The sequence below is a fragment of the Onychostoma macrolepis genome, chromosome 09 (genome assembly GCF_012432095.1).
Source record: "Onychostoma macrolepis isolate SWU-2019 chromosome 09, ASM1243209v1, whole genome shotgun sequence".
Taxonomy (NCBI): domain Eukaryota; kingdom Metazoa; phylum Chordata; class Actinopteri; order Cypriniformes; family Cyprinidae; genus Onychostoma; species Onychostoma macrolepis.
The window spans coordinates 2427125-2447855 of NC_081163.1; the positions used below are offsets into that span (position 1 = coordinate 2427125).

At 33.8% G+C, this 20731-nt stretch overlaps 1 protein-coding gene and 1 long non-coding RNA gene across 2 annotated transcripts; both read left to right on the forward strand.

Annotated features, from left to right (window-relative positions):
• Positions 1–1962: 1962 nt before the first annotated feature.
• slitrk5b (SLIT and NTRK-like family, member 5b) lies at positions 1963–9185 on the forward strand. The gene is made up of 2 exons (XM_058787213.1): positions 1963–2111; positions 4822–9185. The coding sequence occupies exon 2, from the start codon at positions 4862–4864 to the stop codon at positions 7430–7432; it is 2571 nt and encodes an 856-aa protein (XP_058643196.1). The 5' UTR covers positions 1963–2111; positions 4822–4861; the 3' UTR covers positions 7433–9185.
• Positions 9186–14028: 4843 nt separating this feature from the next.
• Positions 14029–18426, forward strand: LOC131547320 (uncharacterized). The gene is made up of 3 exons (XR_009272902.1): positions 14029–16815; positions 16913–16990; positions 17689–18426. It is a non-coding gene; the product is annotated as an uncharacterized LOC131547320 (long non-coding RNA).
• Positions 18427–20731: the final 2305 nt, after the last annotated feature.

Sequence of the window (20731 nt, forward strand, 5' to 3'; positions counted from 1 at the left end):
ATCCATTACTAAAAGACTTTATACTCATGAACTCTGTCTACATCTTGTCAAATCAGAATCTTATGCATGAGGGAAATGGCATTTTTTCTTATTATTATCAATTTTTTATCAGGCTGCCTGGAAACAAAGTCATGTTTACAAGATACAAAGTTGATACAACATGCGCTTTGAGGGGAACAAGTTCACCAGTGATGTGAAATCTTTGAAAGAGAGTGAATTAGTTTTTTGAGTTACTTAGTAGCAAGTAAACCTGTACATTATGTTTTATTTAAATGAAATCATCAGGACTTACACTACCGGTCAAAAGTTTGGAATAATTACGATTTTTGATGTTTTTGAGTCTCCTCTTCTCACCAAGGCTGCATTTATTTAATCAAAAATACAGTAAAAATTTGAAATATTATTAGAATTTAAAATAACTGTTTTCTACTGTAATATATTTTAAAGTGTAATTTATTCCTGTGACGTAAAACTGAATTTTCAGCATCATTACTCCAGTCTTCAGTGACATGATACTTCCTTTAATAAAATCTATTTACTGCTATTTTTTGAGGGATTTTCAGTACAACCGTTTTTTGGAGACACCATTACTTTTTTTCCATGGCAGTCTATTATTGCGCTCTAATCTATTTCAGATAAACCCTCCTCTGAAAAGCACATAAAAACAAAATGAACTAGTGCCTCTAGATATCGCCACAAGCATTAAAAAATCCATATCAGTCAACCACTGTGAAAAAGCTTCATACTCTGAGACTCTAGTCTACATCTAGTCAAATCATAATCCCACGCAGGGAAACGGCATATTCCATGCTGTGCACAATGATATGAATGTGTGATATGAATATGAAGCAGTTTCTGTATTAGTTGCATCTGCTTAATATAATGGACAGAAAATAGAAATGGCTCTTAATTACAGATGCATCAGAGAAGTGTTAATGTGTAGTTTTATTACATATGGATCGCACAATGACCATTTTACCCTTTTGTGCATGATTGAGTAAATGATGCATCACTGCACAATGCACAACTACAATTCAGTATAGCATTCATACAGCCTCAGGCCATCCAAGATTAAGTTGAGTTTGTTTCTTCATCAGATTTGGAGAAATGTAGCATTGCATCAGTGTCTCAGCAATGGATCCTCTGCATGGTCCTTCTCAAGACATTAATTGATGGACTGGAGTGGTGTGGATTACTTGTGGATTATTGTGATGCTTTTATCAGCTGTTTGGACTCTCATTCTGACGGCACCCATTCACTGCAGAGCATCCATTGCTGAGCAAGTGATGCAATGCAACATTTCTCCAAATCTGATGAAGAAACAAACTCAACTTAATCTTGAATGACTTGAGGGTGAGCACATTTTCAGCAAACTGTCGTTTTTGGCTGAACTCTCTTTACTAATTCAGTTCTCACTCGTTCTCACTCCTTTTTATCTGGTTGTTGTAGTGGATGTACAAAGTCAGCTCTCTTTACGTTTACAGCAGGCGTCATAAATAGGTGTCTTGTTTTATTATTTCACACTTAAGCTTTGCTTGAAAAAGCATGCTTGTGCTGTCTGTCTTTAAAAATAAATGACGTTGGGTTTGCTGTCTAATGCAGGGAGTCCAGATATGCAAACCATACATCATTTAAACCTTTAATTACATTTATATCAACTTGCATGAACATCAACTCAAATATGTAATTTAATAATATTTTAATGATAGCACAATTTGCATATGAGGTCCCTGGGTCTGGAAAGCCCTGATCTAATGCAATGACATCCATAGGTAGCCTATGACTCAAGTGTCCAAATACTTTTAAGGCCACTGCAGTGGTCATTTCTCTCTCTGACCCTTGTATAACAGTGTTTGATTTAATAAATGTGATTCATTTTAATTCATTCATCATCATCATCATCATCATATGCCAGTGTTTTGTTCCTCCCCCTCCCACGTTTGTGGGATGTAGCTGTTGCGATTTCCGAGTCATCGTCATGTTAGTCAGAGAAATGGTTGCCTGACGAGCATCACCGTTCACTGGGATCCGGGAACCGAATTAAAATGTAAATACAGCAACAGTAACATCTTTCCAGATGAGATGCGCGTTTTTCTCTGCGGTGCACGCGGGTAAGATCAACAACATTTGCATTGACTGTTTTGGAATAGTCTTTACTTATTATTTGACATCGATCGATTGCAATACGAGGCGATGGAGAAGTTATTGGCAAACTCGGCGCTATTAGAGATTAGAGTGAGTCAATCAATGCCATAGCGTGATGTCTTGCTGTGAAATAATAACCCTCGAACAGGAAAATATGCAACTGAAATTCACAAGCAAGCAAGTGAATCTGTCATTCGCATGTGCGAGAGAGAGCAGGCGTTCAACGTCGTGCAACTTTTTTTCCAGCTCGTATCAGTCTCGGTATTGTAGATTTACTCTGATGCGAATGCATAGTGGCTACAATTCAAGAATGCGGTAATGCACCGTCATTAGTTAATTATCGCAAAATAAAACCCCGACAGGACTGTATGTCATCATGAAGAGGTTTATTTTGTGACAACGACCCGCTGGCTGTGTATTAACACGCTTACACGGTTACTTGTCAGTTTTAAAAATAAATACATGGACATGAAATATTGATCTGAGTCTAGGTTATTTTATTATTTTACTTGTTAAGTAAAATAGTCAGTTGCTGTAGAAATGAACCGGCTTAGCAACAATATGAAATAAATACCCTGCTGAAATAAAAACAATAGAACCCTGCCCAAAACACAATAGAAAATGTAATGGTTTTAATGGTTATAATGGGAACTATAATGGTGTCTACTGGAATGTGATGGATTCTATTGGTGGGATGTTAAATCCTTTTGGAAAAATACCCAAAACATACTACAAAAAGGAATTTTGTAATGTTTTACTGGAAAAAGCTAATGGTTTATAATGGTATTTTAATGGAAACCATTGGAATTTCTGTGATGGTTTCTATTGTTTGTTTGTTTTTTTTAGCAGGATATTAAGTTAATTATTTTGGACTAAAGAGTTCTTTCTAATCCAACTCTATGCATGTCCATTTTCCAACCGATGTTTTTTGTTTGTTTGCGTGTTTGTTTGTTTGTTTTTGCATCTATCGATCGCTTTGCTTGACAGATGAAGGCGATTTTACTAATTATCGTACTTACCATTTTAGTCGCAAGATGGCGCAATTAGTAATTAGTGTCAAAACTTAGCTATGTGTTCAAGTCCTTCTGCGAAGTTCGTATTTACGTGTCGCGAAGCCGTATATGATGTTAAGTGCATTCAAATCACTTCGTCTTGAGCAAGATGATTACAATTTTTTTTTACAAAAATACAGCAAGGAATTTTACCTCTACTTGCATTGTAATTTTAGCTGCAATAATCATATTTTTGCATTGTACATGCAACTTTGCTAGTTTTATTGTGATTGTTTTTTTTTTTTAAACTGTCGCTACATACACTGCATCCATTGCATCAACCGTGTTTTATCACCAACACCCCCAAATCGGAAAATCCAGAGTTTATCACATATAATTTCGACATTGTGATGTATCATATGCACGCCAAAGTCAATTTTTTGCGTATAAACAATTCGCCAAATCGAAACATAAACTCGTGCTATTGATACGCACTTTAATGAGATCGGGTTGACATGACTTGAATACACCATTAGTTCACTATGTGCATATCCAAACATAGGCCTACATAAATAGGCAATGCTTCTATTAAAATATTGACTCTTTTACCTGTAAGGCGGGACTAAAGCCACCATACTGAGTGTTGCAATTTCTTTCTATTCAGTGAAATACAAGTGGACGGTCTACTCCCCTTATAACGTCTGATATTACTGAGTCAGAACAGTAGCACTGAAGCAGTGGCTTTTGTCTCATGCAACACAGATGTCATCATGCATATTGCTTGTTTTGGCTTTAGTATATGTACAGCTGGCAGCAGTTAGCCTACAGTTATATTTGAACCCACTGTGTGTCTTCCACAATTTGAGATAGACAAATCTAGATGCTGTTCAGTACAGTGTCTCTCAGCTGGTTCTGCATCAGGGCCCAGAGTTTACACTGTGCATCGAGTGGCAACACCGCTTTTTGTAAAGAAACTAAAGAAAAATGTTCCTAAAATCAAACACTGAAATGCATTTAAATGAACTGCACACACCTAACAATATGCAACAAGTCTTAAGATGACATAAGCTAACTGGTTACTAAATATTTATTGAATTCCAGTGCTTTTAGAGTCATATTTTCTTAAGGCATATTGTGTGACAACCTGTCCATGTTGACAAACAGCAAAAAATGATTTTCTTACTTGGTATTTCTGTCGTGTTTTCCAGTACAAATATATTTTTTAAAAATTAAATCGAGATACATACACATGAGAAGCAAAATGACTTAATATATTAAGTCTTGTTTTGACAAGACAAGGAAAAAATCTGCTTTTGGACAAGAAAAATAATCTTAATTTATTTTCCTTACACAATTGCCAGATTTCTTCTTGTTTTAGGCAGGAAACACTTAATTTTGATGCATTTTTAAGAAAACAAGACTTAATACCGTGAGTCACTTTGCTTCTCAAGTAAATGTATCTTCATTTAAGAATGATATTTGTACTGGAAAACGAGCAGTAAGAAAATAATTTTAGCAATGCATCTGTCCAAATTAATTAGCAAGAATTGACTTGTCTCTTTTAAACAGTTGTATAATTTTGATATTATGCATGCTTATAATATTTATTATGTGCATTTAGCATTGGTTTTATATGCTGAATTGATATTATTCATGAATTAACATTGCATTTTTCTCTTTTCAGATGACAGCACACAATATCTACTCAACCACCATCCATCGCCATGAACATGCATATGTGGATATTGGACATACTGTCTTTCGCCACGTTTTTCACCTTAATTGAGATGTTCGACATTTATGGGGATATATGTACAGGCCTGTGCGTCTGCGAAGAAAGAGACGGGATTTTTACAGCCAGCTGTGAAAACAGAGGAATTAACAATCTGTCTGAGGTAACACCTTTACACTTCACTGCTTATCATCTTCTGCTCACAGGGAATCTGTTAAAGAAAGTCTCGCTCAACGATTTCGTTCAGTATGAAGGACTCACCATTTTACATCTAGGCAACAACGATATATCAGAAATCGAAGGTGGCGCTTTTAATGGACTCCAGGGATTAAAGCGATTGCACCTAAACAATAACAAAATTGAGGCACTAAAGGACGACACATTCCTCGGACTTGAAAGCCTGGAGTACCTACAGATTGACTATAATTATATTAGCCACATTGAACCGAAAGCCCTGAGCGTTTTACGTCACTTAGAGGTGCTCATCCTCAATGACAATTTACTATCCGCTCTGCCAAACAACATCTTTCAGTATGTTCCTTTAACTCATCTCGACCTGAGAGGCAATCAACTCAAAGTGCTTCCCTATATCGGCCTTCTGGAGCACCTGAGTCACATTGTGGAGTTACAGCTCGAAGAAAACCCATGGAATTGTTCTTGCGAATTAATTGCGCTAAAAGCCTGGCTTGAAAGCATATCTTACACTGCTTTGGTCGGAGATGTGGTTTGCGAGACTCCCTTTCGATTGCATGGACGAGACCTCGACGAAATCTCAAAGCAAGAACTGTGTCCCCGCAGAGCCATCGCCGAATACGAAATGCGCGCAGAACCGGCTCACAGCAGCGAGATCCTCTACAAAACCACGTCAGCGACATTCACAGCGGGTTTTGCATCTTCAACCATCTTGCGCGCCACAAAAAGCAGCCGTTTATCAGGAAAACTTCGCATTAAACCCACTTCGCGCTCGTCTTCAAGCAAGCCGCAGAATTATGGTCCAATGTTGGCCTACCAAACCAAATCTCCGGTTCCTCTAGACTGTCCCAATGCATGCACATGCAATCTCCAAATTTCAGACCTCGGGTTGAACGTCAACTGCCAAGAGCGGAAAATCGAAAGCATCTCGGATCTTTATCCCAAGCCGTACAACCCCAAAAAAATGTACCTAACCGGAAACTACATCTCTTCGGTGTGCAGTTCCGACTTCAATGGCGCAACCGGATTGGATTTGCTCCACTTAGGCAACAACCGCATAGCCGTCATTCACGATAAGACATTCGGCCAACTTATACACTTAAGAAGGCTTTACTTAAACGGCAACTTAATCGAGCGTCTCACCGAGGATATGTTTTACGGTTTACAAAGCTTGCAGTTTTTGTATTTGGAGTATAACGTTATTCGAGAGATCGCAGTTGGTGCCTTTCAACATGCGCCCAATCTTCAATTGCTGTTTCTCAACAACAACCTCCTCAAGACTCTACCACTGGGCGTCTTTGACGGATTAAGCCTGGCTCGATTGAATCTGCGCAGCAACCATTTACGAACTCTTCCGGTCGGCGGCATTCTCGAAGACCTAACGGCGCTGGTGCAGATCGATCTCTTCGAGAACCCTTGGGATTGCTCGTGTCTCGCGATGGAGATGAAAAACTGGTTGGAGCAGCTCAGCACCGGTACCGTGGTGAACAGCGTCATTTGCGAATCTCCGCTGAGTCTCTCAGGCGAGGATATGCGATACGTTCGCGCATCTGATCTCTGCCCGGAAAGCTCAAATGCGCAATCTTCCGTCATGCCGCCCTCGGAGGAATCCTTTCCTGGTAGTACCATCACTTTAGAAACAGCCTTGGATTATGACACGCAGTATCCCACAGTCCCCCTTTCTGTTCTTATTCTCGCTTTGTTGCTACTTTTTATATTATCTGTTTTCGTCGCCGCTGGATTGTTTGTTGTCATAATGAAGCGGCGTAAAAAGTCTGAACGCCTGGCTTCGGTAACCGCCAATGCAAGCTCCTTCAATGCAATCTACACCGACAGGGCAAAGTCTAGAACATCGGTGGGCCACGTCTACGAATACATCCCACCCTCAACAGAAAGCGCTGCGAAAAACGGCCCCTATAGTGAAAGAAATGCAATCGAGAATTACAGAGACTTCGAAGAACTCAATAGAGTTCTGGCATCCAATAATTCGGATGAAGACGTCAGGAGCAACGCGATAAGCTCCGAGTTTAGCGCTGGCACTCCAGACGCCCTCAACAGACATTCTCCTCTCTTGGACGACAATTACTTTTACCGAGATATCTTGGCTAGGGACCAGCAGGCCTCTTACAGGGGTAATTTAGCATGTAAGCATGGCACACATGCATCAGCTCACTGCGCGCCAGACTTTGATGTGAGACATCAATACTTGAATCCGGAAAGGGTACAGCAGACCATGGTATACTGCTCGACGCCAACCACCGTCTACATAGAGCCCAACAGAAGCGAATACTGGGAACTGAAAGCCAAGCTTCATTTTGAACCAGACTATTTGGAGGTTCATGAGAAAAGGACGACCTTCACACAGTTCTGAAATATGGATTTTTCTTAATTTTTTTTTTTAGTTTGGGAGAAATCATTTTATCTGAGAGATATTAGGGTGAATCTCACAAAAAAAATATGATTGCACTTCAAAATTCAAAAGAAAGAAAATTTGCTTTTATATTTTTAATTAAATATTATTTTATATTTATAATAGTATTTTTTCTTTGGCATTGTGACATTTTGCTGGACAATTAAACCAGTTTTCCCCCATTTCCATTTTCATTTTGCAAAAAAAGAAAAGAAAAAAACACTAAAATAATAATAATAATTCTATATTTCTCATTAATGTGGAAAAAAAATAATTTAATAAATTATCTATACATCATATTTATAAATGTATATTTTATTTAGATTTTGCATAAAGAAAATGAAGCCTAGTTATTATTATTTGTTTTTATTTATTTATTAATTTTATTTTGCATTGTGACATTTTGCCGGACAATTAAGCAAATTATATATATATTTCACAGTGAAACAAATTTTAATGATCCTTCAAACCAGGTTTATATTTCCAATGCAAAATATTTTTTTTCTTTTAAATGTTGGGTTTTTTGTGAGATTCGCACCATATTCTCATACATATCATGCATCGGAAACATAAATACAACCGTCTTTTACTTCTGTATCATCTGTTTAATACATTCAGAGATCCATGAATGATTTCTGTGTGTGAATATAAAAGTGACACTTGTCTTTAAAGATGTTGTGACCGTTCACATTTATATCAAGGCTTTTCCTCACTTGTGATGAAAGGGACAATCTGTTTCATTGTGTTTTATGGACACATTCTTACCGGTGTACTCATCTATCGATTCTGCAGATCTTTGCACTTTTTTTGCACTGGTTAAATTATATTAAGAAAATTTTTTTGTAACATTTATATTGACAGTCCTGGCAGGCAAACCAATTACTTTTTAGATTTAATTAGCAATGCTGGGAAAAATGTTTTTTTGGAGTTTGTGTACATTATCTAAAAGGCATATGCAGTCAAAGCACAAAATGTACAGTATATAACCTACAGCCTGCAGGTCACAGTGGCTGTGCAATATTGTAAACTCCCTTTAAATGTTGGTGGCGTTTGTCCACCCACGTCGGCTAATAAGAAGCGCCATGAGAGCGGTCATGGGAGAAGACAAAACGACTACAGGGAAAGTGTGTAAAGCCAAAAATGAATCCCCTTCCCCCTTGCTATTTTCCTTCAGTTTTCTGATGTGTGACTCAGTGAAGGAAACAACAACTCGAGCCTCTTTTTACACAAGGGTTTGTTATTCAGCAAATGCCAATGAAAATTTCATGCAGGGCTTGAGGCGGTCTGGAGAGATTGTTATGCAAAAACAGCAGTCGCTGCGGCACGTCAGTGTTTCTTCTCATTTCTATTGCCTGTACAGGATTTTGACTGAAAATAGCAATTATTTGATGGATTTATAAGTCACTATCATGACTATTATATCGTGTCATTTCTGTGTTTACATGTGCAAACCGAATGAATTACAGACTGAACAAAGTGTGTCAGTTTTTGCACTGATTTTGTCTTCAACACATCACAATATCCAGTATATTTGGAGCAGATGTTCCTAAATTTAATCTCATGATAACAAGACAGATACCATATGGATGTTTGCTTCAACCAGGAATGGACAATATAGGTAAAACTTTTCAGCTGCTACAGCTAATTTGTGGAAAAACAGTCCAAACTAGACACAGTATGTCAGTTTTTGCACTGAAATTTTGTCTTAAATAAATTGCAATATCCAGTATACACTGCCGTTCAAAAGTTTGGGATCAGTAACATTTTGAAAAACTCAAGGCTGCATTTATTTGATAAAAATACAGGAAAAAAAACAGTAATATTGTGGAATATTATTACCATTTAAAATAATGGTTTTCTATGTGAATATATATTCAAATGTAATTTATTTCTATGATCAAAGCTGAATTTTCAGCATCATCACTCCAGTGTTCAGTGTCAAATGATCCTTCAGAAATCATTCCTAATACGATGATTTGCTATTCAAGAAACATTTCTGATTATTATCAATGTTAGAAGCAGTTGTGCTGCTTAATTTATTTATTTTTGGAACCTGTGATACTTTTTTCTGGATTCTTTGATGAATTATATGTTAAAAAGAACAGAATTTATTTAAAGTGAATAAAAATAAAATAAGTGGTAAATAAAATAAAAAAATACTTATAAAAAATACTTATAAAATAATCATAATATAGATTTTTATAATATATATGTTTTTAATTTTATTCATCAAGGACAATTTTTTTACAAATAAAATATAAAACCCTTTTTTTTTTTTAAATCAGCTACATTTCTCATTTTAATTCAGTTAAACTTGATGTACTAAAATAACTGAAACTAAAATTAAAAATTTAAATAAAAAATATATATATAGACGTAAAAATACTAAAAATGACAAAAACACTAAATTTTAACTGAAATTAAAATGAAAATGGAAAATATCAAAATTAAAACCAAAACAAAATGTTAATGTTATCTCAAAGACACTAAAATAACAGGTAAGGACTTTGTTACAAAAGATTTATATTTCAAATAAATGTTGCTTTTTGTTGTTTGTTTGTTTTTGTTAAACTTTCTGTTCATCAAATAATCCTGAAAAATAAAATATATCACGGTTTTTACAAAAATATTGTGCAGCACAACTGTTTTCACCATAGATAATAATAATAAATATTGAGCAGCAAATCAGTATATTAGAATGATTTCTGAAGACTGGAGTAATGATGCTGAAAATTCAACTTTGATCACAGAAATAAATTACATTTTAACATATATTCACATGAAAACAGCTATTTTAAACTATAATAATGTTTCACTGTTTTCCCCCCATATTTTTGATCACATTAATGCAACCCTGATGAGCAGAAAAGACTTACCGGTATTTAAAAAACATTAAAAATCTTACTGATCCCAAACTACAGCAGTATATATGAAGCAGTTGTTCCTATATTATATATAATTATTAATAACTATAATAATATATAATAGTATAATTATATATTATATATATGTTTCTATCTTCCTGCATTTTTTGCCTCTTTATGATGAATCGTTTATTGTATTCCTCAATTGTAAATCGCTTTGGATAAAAGCATCTGCTAAATGAATAAATGTAAATGTATTTAATCTCATAATAACAGACAGATACTTTAAGGATGTTTGCTTCAACCAGGAATGGACAATATAGGTAAAACATTTCAGCTGCTACAGCTAATTTGTGAGAAAAAGTCCAAACTAGACACAATGACAAGATCTCCAATAATTCAGTTCTGCTCTCATATTAAAAACCCCTGTCAAGTGCTTTGAGAGCTTGTTTTGACAGCATCTACACAGAAAACACCAGAGCAGCTTGTCAAATATTGAAGTGGACCGTCTCAATTAAAGTCCAGAAGCGAAGCGGCATCTCAGGCTTCATTCACACTGAAAGTCAATTCTGATTTCTTCCAATTTTTGTTTGCATGTTCACGTGACCTTTTAAATATGGTCGTTTTCATTCTAGCATGAACAATAATGTTGCTCTTTGTGCTGAACCCCGAGGCTGTCTGTATTTTTTCTGAGGCTCTGAGAGCCTGAGGCGATGCTTCACTACGCTTTCTGTTGTAAAGTGTTTCAAATATTGAGTGTTTGTGGTCCTAGAGTCGTCTCTCCGTGTTAAATGACTTTCATCTTCATGCCAAAGGCGAAATTAATTTTTAAGTTGAGTTGCCATAAATATCAAATTAATTTTAACCTGACTGTTCACACTGAAGTCAATTTTCACTCAGAAACAGAAGTGCCATAAGTTCAGAACAATGAAGGCCTACGATCAATCACTTATAAGAACAAAACAAGTTGATAAAAAGATTGAATCAAGATATTTTTTCAAAGCTGTAAATAAAGCAAAGATTATTGGAAGTACATTTTAAGAAAATAATACTATTTCAGTCTTTCTGCTTGCTTTTTCACTGCAATTATTTGTGAAATTTACATGCAATTTTTGAAAAAAAATGATTTAAAGTAATTTTTAGCGTGTATTAATATTTTCAATTACCTTTTATTTGATATTTTCAGTAGGTTTTAATCATTTTTCTTATATGCTTAGTATTGTCGTTTTGTATTAGCTCCCTCCCCAAAACATTTATATTTAACTTTAATTCATTTTTATTTCATTTTCAGTAATTTTAGCAGTCCAGCTTTAAAAAAATCAGTTAGTTGCTAAGTCAACATTTCTCATTTTTAAGTGTGATACTCATTTATTTATGCATTTTGCATACATTTTTAAATGTATTTACTTTGTTTGCATGATGACATTATTTGCTTGCACATTTTTATGAAAACTTCAAAAAAAAAAAAAACAATGTGGAAAAAATTATATTATTTAAACTGTAGGCCTCGTTGATTTGAGCTTATGCACCTAAGGTTTTGAGTGAAAAAGCATTATTTGTGTATAATTTAGGCAACATTCACTAAAAAACTGATATGCATAAGCTCAGATTAATGAGGCCTATAACCAATCAGTCACAAAAATAAATATAAAACATGTTAATTGAAAGAAAACAAGTTGATAAAAAGAAAAGAATTGAATTGTTGTTAAACCCGTGTGAGTAAAGTTGGTAAGTTTTATTCCAATTTGATAACAATAACTAGCATTTGTGGGGGGAAATAAAATCATCTCTGTGTTAAAATTATTTGATCACAAGATGAAGGTTAAATAAAAATATTTTAAAAATTATTAAAAAATAAAGGTAATATTTATTGAAGTAATAAAAACTTGCAACTGGTCCTTAAAACTAGTTTCGCTTTTTTCTTTTTATCAAATTTTCTTTTTATTAAAATTTAGTTTTTAATGTATTAATTTTCATTAATGTGTTTTTGTGAGAATCAGATTGAACAGCAAAATGTGATTGTTTTATACCGACCTGATCTAAACCAGATCTGTATTTTGAATTTTCAGTCTGAGTTTCCAGATCTAATTTCCAGTCATTATTTTGTAATTTAGGCCACAGTGTACCTGTAACATCACAGCAGTGTCTCCAGCGTTTACGCTCAAATGTGAGTGTAAATGAGCAAACAACAGATCTGTGTCACACGTGAAGCAGAAAAACCTGTTTTAGCCCGCATTTAAATTCAGTGTGAACGTGACTGCCATTGCTTGCACCAACTTGAAAGTTAGTTTAGTTTAGTTTGCAAGTATGAGTCTGATATTGTATTTCTATGTCTTGGTCAGGAAAACCTTGAGGTTTAGTATCTGACCTGCATCTCATTTGCTGGCATTGACGCAGACGTTTTCAATATCTGTTTTTCACTCCCACACTCTTAGAAGAGATTGAACCTTTAGAGTTCAAAAAAGAACTTTAAAGTGCAAATACGAACTTCTAGCTGTTAAAAAGGTTCAAAGTTGAACTTAAAGGTTCTATAATGATCCACTGGTTATTTGGCAGTTATTTTTAGAACCTTTGTTGTGGTAAAAGGTTCATATTGGAACCTATAGCATATTTTAAGGTTCTTTCATGAAGATGCAGTGTAAAGACTAGACTGAGTACAGTTAGAACACCATTTGCTTGTTACATTGGTAAATTACTAATTCACATACTCAGTATTAATGAATTATTCAGTTACTAACTGTGATATCAGATGCAGTTGTGGACAGTTTAATCAAAATGTTTAGGCCTTGAGTTGATTCAATGTTTCGTCTGTACCCATGCCCACCTCACATACAGAGATGTAAACAGGTCAGTTGTCTCCTAAAAGTGAGGAGTTTGCGTCTCTAAATTGCACAATAACCTTTAGTGCACCCTGTTGTTGTCAATTTTTAGAACACAAATTAAAAATCACAAAGTTAAGTTTTATGTTCATAAATGAACAAGAATCTATTCTGTGTTAAATTGAGAGGGTGAAGTGAAATTCTTACTTCTAAAAATAGACTTTGTTCAATAGGCTATCTTAATATTTTACAGTCGTACATCCTTTAAATTTTCCCCACACCACATTCAACCTTCAAATCTCAGATAGCCCACTAATTCAGCTCAGAACATAAGTGACAAAAGCGAATTAAACACCTTTTAGACAGGTTGGGCAGGGCCGTTTCTAGCCATTTTGACACCCTATTAGCACCTACTTCCACACCCAAACAAGATAATTAATATTACATACAAAATAACATAAAACTGATTATGTAAACACTCAAATCTTAAATAACAACATTGATACATTTACAAATTATATTTGTAGGCCTATAGGCTATAGGTATATATATATATATATATATATATATATATATAATTTATTTTTCAGACATCAGTTTCTTGTCAAATTTAAATTGGTTGTCATAGTAACGACACTAATTTGTGGAAATTCAGCACATTGTGAGTTCCTCAAATCTGAACGCATTAGGCCTATTTGTAAATTGACTGTTAAGATAAAACATTTTGCACAGTTTGTTATCTGTGATACCATTAGCCACTGGATGCCTGATACATGTTTAGATATTATCAATGGCTACTTTTTGATTTTATCTGTTTTTTTGTTCAATTGTTTTGTTGTTATTGCATTATTATTTCAGTCAAACCTATAAAACCTTTTGTTACCCCAAACTACATAGGCCTATAAAAGCCTGATCAGTGACATAAAAGTAATCGGAATGCAGCTAGTAATTCTTTTATTGCTCGTTGACGCGTGAACTTCCCCTTTAAATAACGCGACGCTCTGCCCTCTATATGACGCTGTTCCCTTTAAGAGCTGTTGGAAGCGAATTAATGATTTTATTTTTTTTCTGGAAGAGAATTTTTTCAGCATTTCGACACTTCCGTCAGGATGCGTTAAATTTGACAAAGCGGTTTATTAAAATATGTATTGATCTTAATTGTATTGATTTTAATTGGCTGTAAAAGTTTTATATGTAAATATTACACGACACACTGAACCTTTAACAATGCATTGGCGCAAAAACGCACACCTTTTAGACCAGTTTCACATGAAACATGATTTCTCGACTGCCACAAATACTGCCTAAACAAAATACTGACTTCACTTTTTATGTAGCCTACCGATATTTTAAATTGGCCTTTGAACTTGCACAGCAAAAAAAAAAAAAAAGCCTTACCTTGCCAAAACACGGACAGAACCCATTGATCTAATGGCATTGTTGAGGGATCCAAATCCAAATGCAAACTTTGCATGCAACAATCAGAGGCAGCATTGACAGCGCTCTGATCCAATAGCATACAGGCATCGTCAGAATGACAGTCCTCTAGCCCAATGATGTTGGGGGATCCAGTGGGGGGCGGCAATCATATTTCAGTGTTCTTGCCACTCTTGATCACAACCCTGTTAAAATATAGCTGCAGTACGATCGCTTGGTCACGTGCCGCTGCTTAAATCATGAAGAACTGAACCTGGACGACAGCAGGGCGCTATTATCATCAATTCTCAAAAGAGACACCGTTGTCCCTTTCAAGGTAGTATGTTGAATTAAAATAATACGGTTTGTATATACTTTATAACTCTAACTTTATAACTATAATTTTATGACTCCTATTGTTTTAACAGAAACTGAAATTGATGGAGACACTTTAATGAACCTTCTTAAAAACCTTAAATATTCCCAAAAATGAAGGATTAAGTTAAATTCATAAGATTACAAGACCACAATAAAATAAAAATATGTAGGCACTGGGCACCTTTACTAATTATTATTAACTAGCCTATTATAGCCTAATTATTTAATGGGAAGAACTTAGTGACTTTAACATTTTCTCAAATTTATGCATTTGGTTGTTATTACAAAGCAACTTTCATTGCATTCACATTTTTAATGGGATGCTCAGTTAGGTGTGATGGTCAGGTCAGGTGTCCACATGTTTAGCCGAACTATATTGTGATCTTTGCAAATCATTGAGCTGTTTTATACTAACATGCACCTTTCTGCAAACTTTTTTATTTGATATTTCACCTGGATCAATCTCAAGACAACATATTGTAGAAATAACATTTTTAAAAAAGACTTGAGACCAGAGATTTTTTCTTTGACAGGACAAAGCAAACAAGATCAAACATAATTCAAGGTCTGTTTGATTAGATGTGCGCATATATATGGTAATTTCCACATTGCAGTAAGTTTATAATTTTAGAGAATGATGAAGGTAAAAATGTTTTTCTCTATTTTCAGGTATGCAACAGGTATATTCAGCCCTTGTTACCAAATACCAGTTCTTGAGAGAAAAGACTGGCAGAGGATGTGCTTAAAAACAAATTTAAAAAAAAGAAAGATCACCTTTGATTAATGTTGAAGAAATAAATGAAATTTGTTGCAGGTTCAGCAAAGTAAGAGTAAGAAAGCAGATAATTTTACCAGGAGTCCATCAAAAATATGGCAACCATTGTAGAGGTACACTGTAAAAAATGACTGTGATTTTAACAGTAAAAAACTGTGAAAAAGCTACGGTAAAAAACCTGTTAAATGGTTAACGGTAAGTTCCCCTAATATATACTGTAAAAAAACTGTAATAGACATTTCAGACAATTTTACGGTGAAATACCGCTTTTGGAAGTGAAAAAGAATGTAAAATTTACAGGGAAAAACCGTAAATTGATGTTCCCAGAATTCCCTGCATTGCATTTCAAATTTTGTTTGAATTTGATGTTTTTTCTTTGAAATAACTAGGTTTCATCTTCGTTTTTTCTTACCAGTTATGTTTATTATGGTTGTATGTTACATCTAATGTTGTTAAATTAATGTTTATTGCATATTTCAGTTTAATGAGTCTCACCATGATGGTGTTTAGTGCTTGTGTGAACGACACTGTGCACCTTCTATATATGTTATTATTTAAAAGCTGCTTGTGATGGGCTTTGGTTCATCATGTGACTCTCATCACGGCCTGCATTTGGCGGTTATCAGTGTAATACAAAGGTACAAAACAGATATCGGTACTTCAATAGGTTGGTATATTAACATTATATCAGTTGATGAAATTACGGTATTTAACTGTAAATTTATGTCAAAAACGTAAAACCTAAAACGTTGCTACTGTATATTTTACGGTAGAATTCCGGCAACCACAGCTGCCGTTTTTTTAGCGTAAATTTTACGGAATTTTTTTTTACATTGTAGGTTTTCTAAAATAAAGTGACACTTCAATACTTACATTTCTTTTACCCTGTGAGATTTTTTTTTTTTTTATCATTTATTCATTTGTTTATTTATTCTGTAGATCTATCTGGCCAAGATTTGTATCAGTAGGGGTAAGTGACACAGAGTCTGGTGGCACAAACAGTGATCAACGATCAAAGAAGAGCAGTTGGGGTAGATACTGTTACTGAGTTGGATGAAGAAAAACAAATCTGCGTTGATTTGGCACACAAAGGTAATAAATAACTGATTTGCATGAACAGTAATGCTAAGAATCACAATGATCAGAGACACAGTGTGCCATATTCAATTTAACAAATTTTAAATGAAAGGTCTCAGTGGTTGCTGCTGTCCTGCTGTTTCCGCTTCTATTAAAGGAGAGGCTGAGATCTCTCTATGTCATCAGTGAGGTGAGTGCATTTGTATCCATAATATTTAAAACTATCATTTTTTCTTTTTCAACCCCTTCTCCTGGTTATGATTTCTTCTAAACATTTGTTTATGGGGTTATTCAACAGCAGCAAGAATGAATAAAGGGAATATTCAAACAAAAATGTAAATTCTGTCATCATGTTCTCACCTTTATGTTGTTTCAAACTTGTATGACTTTCTTTTGTTCTGTGAAAGAAATAATTTTCAAGAATGTCACTGAAAATCATGTTGTTTTGGACCCCAGTGATTTTCATCATATGGACATTCTTTAATATTCTTAATATCTTATTTTGTGTTCTGCAGAAGAAAAACGTTATACAGGTTTGGAACAACATCAGGGCGACAAAATATCCCTTTAATGGGGTCATATACTTTTGATTACAATTTGTTATATTTATAATTCAGTTTTTCTCACTGATGTGAGTAAGGGATTCTTGCAACCAAAACACTCATAATTTAGTTTTTAATGACCACTTGCCACCCTCTCTATTATCTTTATTATATTAATAATGTAGTTTACACTGCCTCATCTTTCTTTTCAAAGCCTCTGTTACATTGTGACAGGTTCAAAAAAAAGTCAAAGATTTATTACTGACTCTTAATGAAAATAAATAAATAAATTTCACTTTAACTACTAAATATTGTTTTGTTTTTTCATTATTTTCTCCTTGTTTAGGAACCACATACACCCAACCCTGTGCTGTTTATAAAGGGACGTGCCTTGTATGCAGAGTCTCTTTCAGAAGTAATGATGGAAGGTCTGTGAAGTTGACGATGTGAACACAGCTCTACACTTCATCTTCAACACTGAATATGCTTCAAAGTTGAGAGACACCCTGACATTCATTGAAAACAATGGGAAGTTTTTTTGATTAAATGAATGTATATGTATATAAATGCATGATGTCGATTGTTGTTTATTTATTTATTTATTTATGTGTTCAAAAAGGAACCGATGAGGGTCATTAATGCACCTTTAAGTGAAGGTTCCAATTAGAACCTTTTCAAAAAGTTTCAAAAATGAACCATTAAGGTTCCTCCACAGTTGCAATCTCCAGGAACCTCAAAAGGTTCATTTTGGAACCTTTTCTTCTAAGAGTGACGTACACTGGCTTGAATGCCGTTTTTAACATTTCTTTCAAGGCATTGATGTTCTCTGGCTGTACTGCGTGATTCTCTCACTTAAGGACGTGCGTCAGTGTTTCAATAAGGAACGTGACATTTATATATCATCCATTTTTCATCTGCCATTCTGTACATCCTTCAGCTAGTCGTGTGTGTGATCCGCACGCTCCCTTCGGTATCGCTCTTCTTCAGTGTTTTCTGATGGATGTGAAACACGGACTGTAACCAGAGCAAGAAACGGCTGCAGATTTTACATCTGAAGAATTATATCAAATATACAAGAAATGTCTGGCAGACAGATATATTCTTCAGAGACAGTGTTAAATTATGTATATTCATACACTGTATGTGTATTGTAGGAACAGTTCATGCAAAAGTTACATTTATTCATAATTTACTCAATGTTATTTATTACACTGTAAAAAAGTTGTTTTGTTTTGTTTTGTTTTTTGAAGTTGTAAATAAAAAGATACAAAAGAAAATGCTATTTCGGATTTTCTGCTTAAAAATTTTATTCAATGTGTTTCTGGCTGTTTGTTTGTAATTATTTGTGAAACTTACTAGCAATTTCTGAATTTTGCTAATTATTTCAAGGTTTTTGTATAGTATTAGTTTTTGAACCAAATTTTATTTTTATATTTTAGGTTTTGATTTTTAATTTAGTTTAGGTTTTAATATTTTTTGTCTTTTTCCCCAAAAATATTTAGCTGTATATTTTTATTTAATTTTTTTATTTAGTTCAACTTTTTCTTAGGTTTTTCATGTAATATTTATTTTATTAAAGCTTTATTTCATTTAATTATAAATTAATATAAAAATGTAATGGTAAAATTGTATTTATTCGTTGAATGATAAAATTAAATAAAATTCTTCAATATTTCCCCTTTTGTGTTCCACTAAAAACAAATATGAGCATATTTCTCAGTGTTTATGTATTAACGTTTTCAATTAGCTGTTATTTTAAGATTTTATTTTAATTTAGGCTTTTATCATTTTTATTAGTTTTTTGTTAGTTGCCAAGGCAAGATTTTAAATGTTTTTAAAGTTTGCTTTTCATCTAATATTTATATTTTATTATTCAGCATTATTTAATTTTTTTTTTTAATTATTCAATATTAACTCTTTCATGTTCGACTAAAAATAAATATCAGCATATTTTTCAGTGTTTTGTATGTACTAATATTTTAAATGAGCTTATTCTTTGTTATATATTAATTTTAATTTAGCTTAAGTTGTAATATTTTTGTCTTAGGGGCTTTCATCATTTTTATTAGTTTTTCCCACTAAATATTTCTATTTAGCTTTTTTTTTTTTTTCCCCAGCTTTTAGTAGGCCTACTTCATTATTTAAATAGTTCAATTTAATCTTTCTTTTTTTTTCATTTAGTTGCCAAGGCAAGATTTTTCTTTTTCAGTTTCTTCATTTTTTAAGTTGATGTTTTTTCATCTAATATTTTATTAGTGCTTTATTTCAATTAATCAAAAAATTTCTTTCTTTCTTAAATTAAAAAAAAAAATTAGATAGAAGCCTTAGTTTTTCATATTTTTCCTAATAAATAAATGAATTCTAGATGTATAAATGGACAAATGAACAAATGAAAGTAGGAGTTCATCCTTCTGAGCTCACAATCAGTTCAAGAAAAGCGTTCTAGTTTTGCTCATTAGCAGAACATTCTGTGCTCAGTGGATGAACAGTTTCTCCTCATTAAAACCATACCTCTGGCTTTACCCAGTATAGAGTTAATGCAGCTTCAGGCCACTTTATCAGTCATGTGGACAGAAAAGGTGAAGCAGAATGTTATTTCTTGGCCTTGTTCAGCAGCTTTATTACCATAATAATGTGATGCATCTACCTGTTAACTATAACAGATTAACAGCGGTTAATGTGTTTGCTGTGAACGGCGCTATCTGAGTTTGTCCTGAAGTGCTCTTTATTAAAAGTTCAGTTGCTTTAATCTTGCGTTTCATCTTAAATTGATGCACATAAATGCGCATAAACACTCTGAAATTGAGATTTACTCCTGAACTATATCTGAAGATAAAGAGATTTTAATGAAAAGTATATTGAAAAACATTCAGATAACTAATAAAACTGTAATTTTAAGCCTAAATCTGTAGATGAAACTGGGCTAGTTTTCACACTTCCGTTAATATTTCTCAGGGTGGGTTTATTTTTCATAGTTCATTTCTTTATCTTGGTTGTAAAAGCGTTATTGAACATTTCCACCAATATTTACCAGGAAAAATTATACAGTTCATTCAACACACATTGAAAATATAGCGGGGCATGTTGTCACAATGCCATTAAACAGTCTGTTATTGATCAGAACAATTAAAACAGTAAAGTCAAGTCACATTTAATACAATGCTATATAAAGATTGTTTTATAGCAGCTTCAGAATAATAAACAGGGTTGAAAAAAACAAACAAAAAAACAGCATTAATGTTGTAAAATGCATCAATTATGAAACAAGTTCAATTTGTGAAGACAATATTTCATTTCAGTTCAAATTTTGTTCTCATTTGATAGTGTCAAAGCAGTTAAATCAATAATATTACTGAAAATAATGGTATTTTAAGCCCCAACAGAGTAAG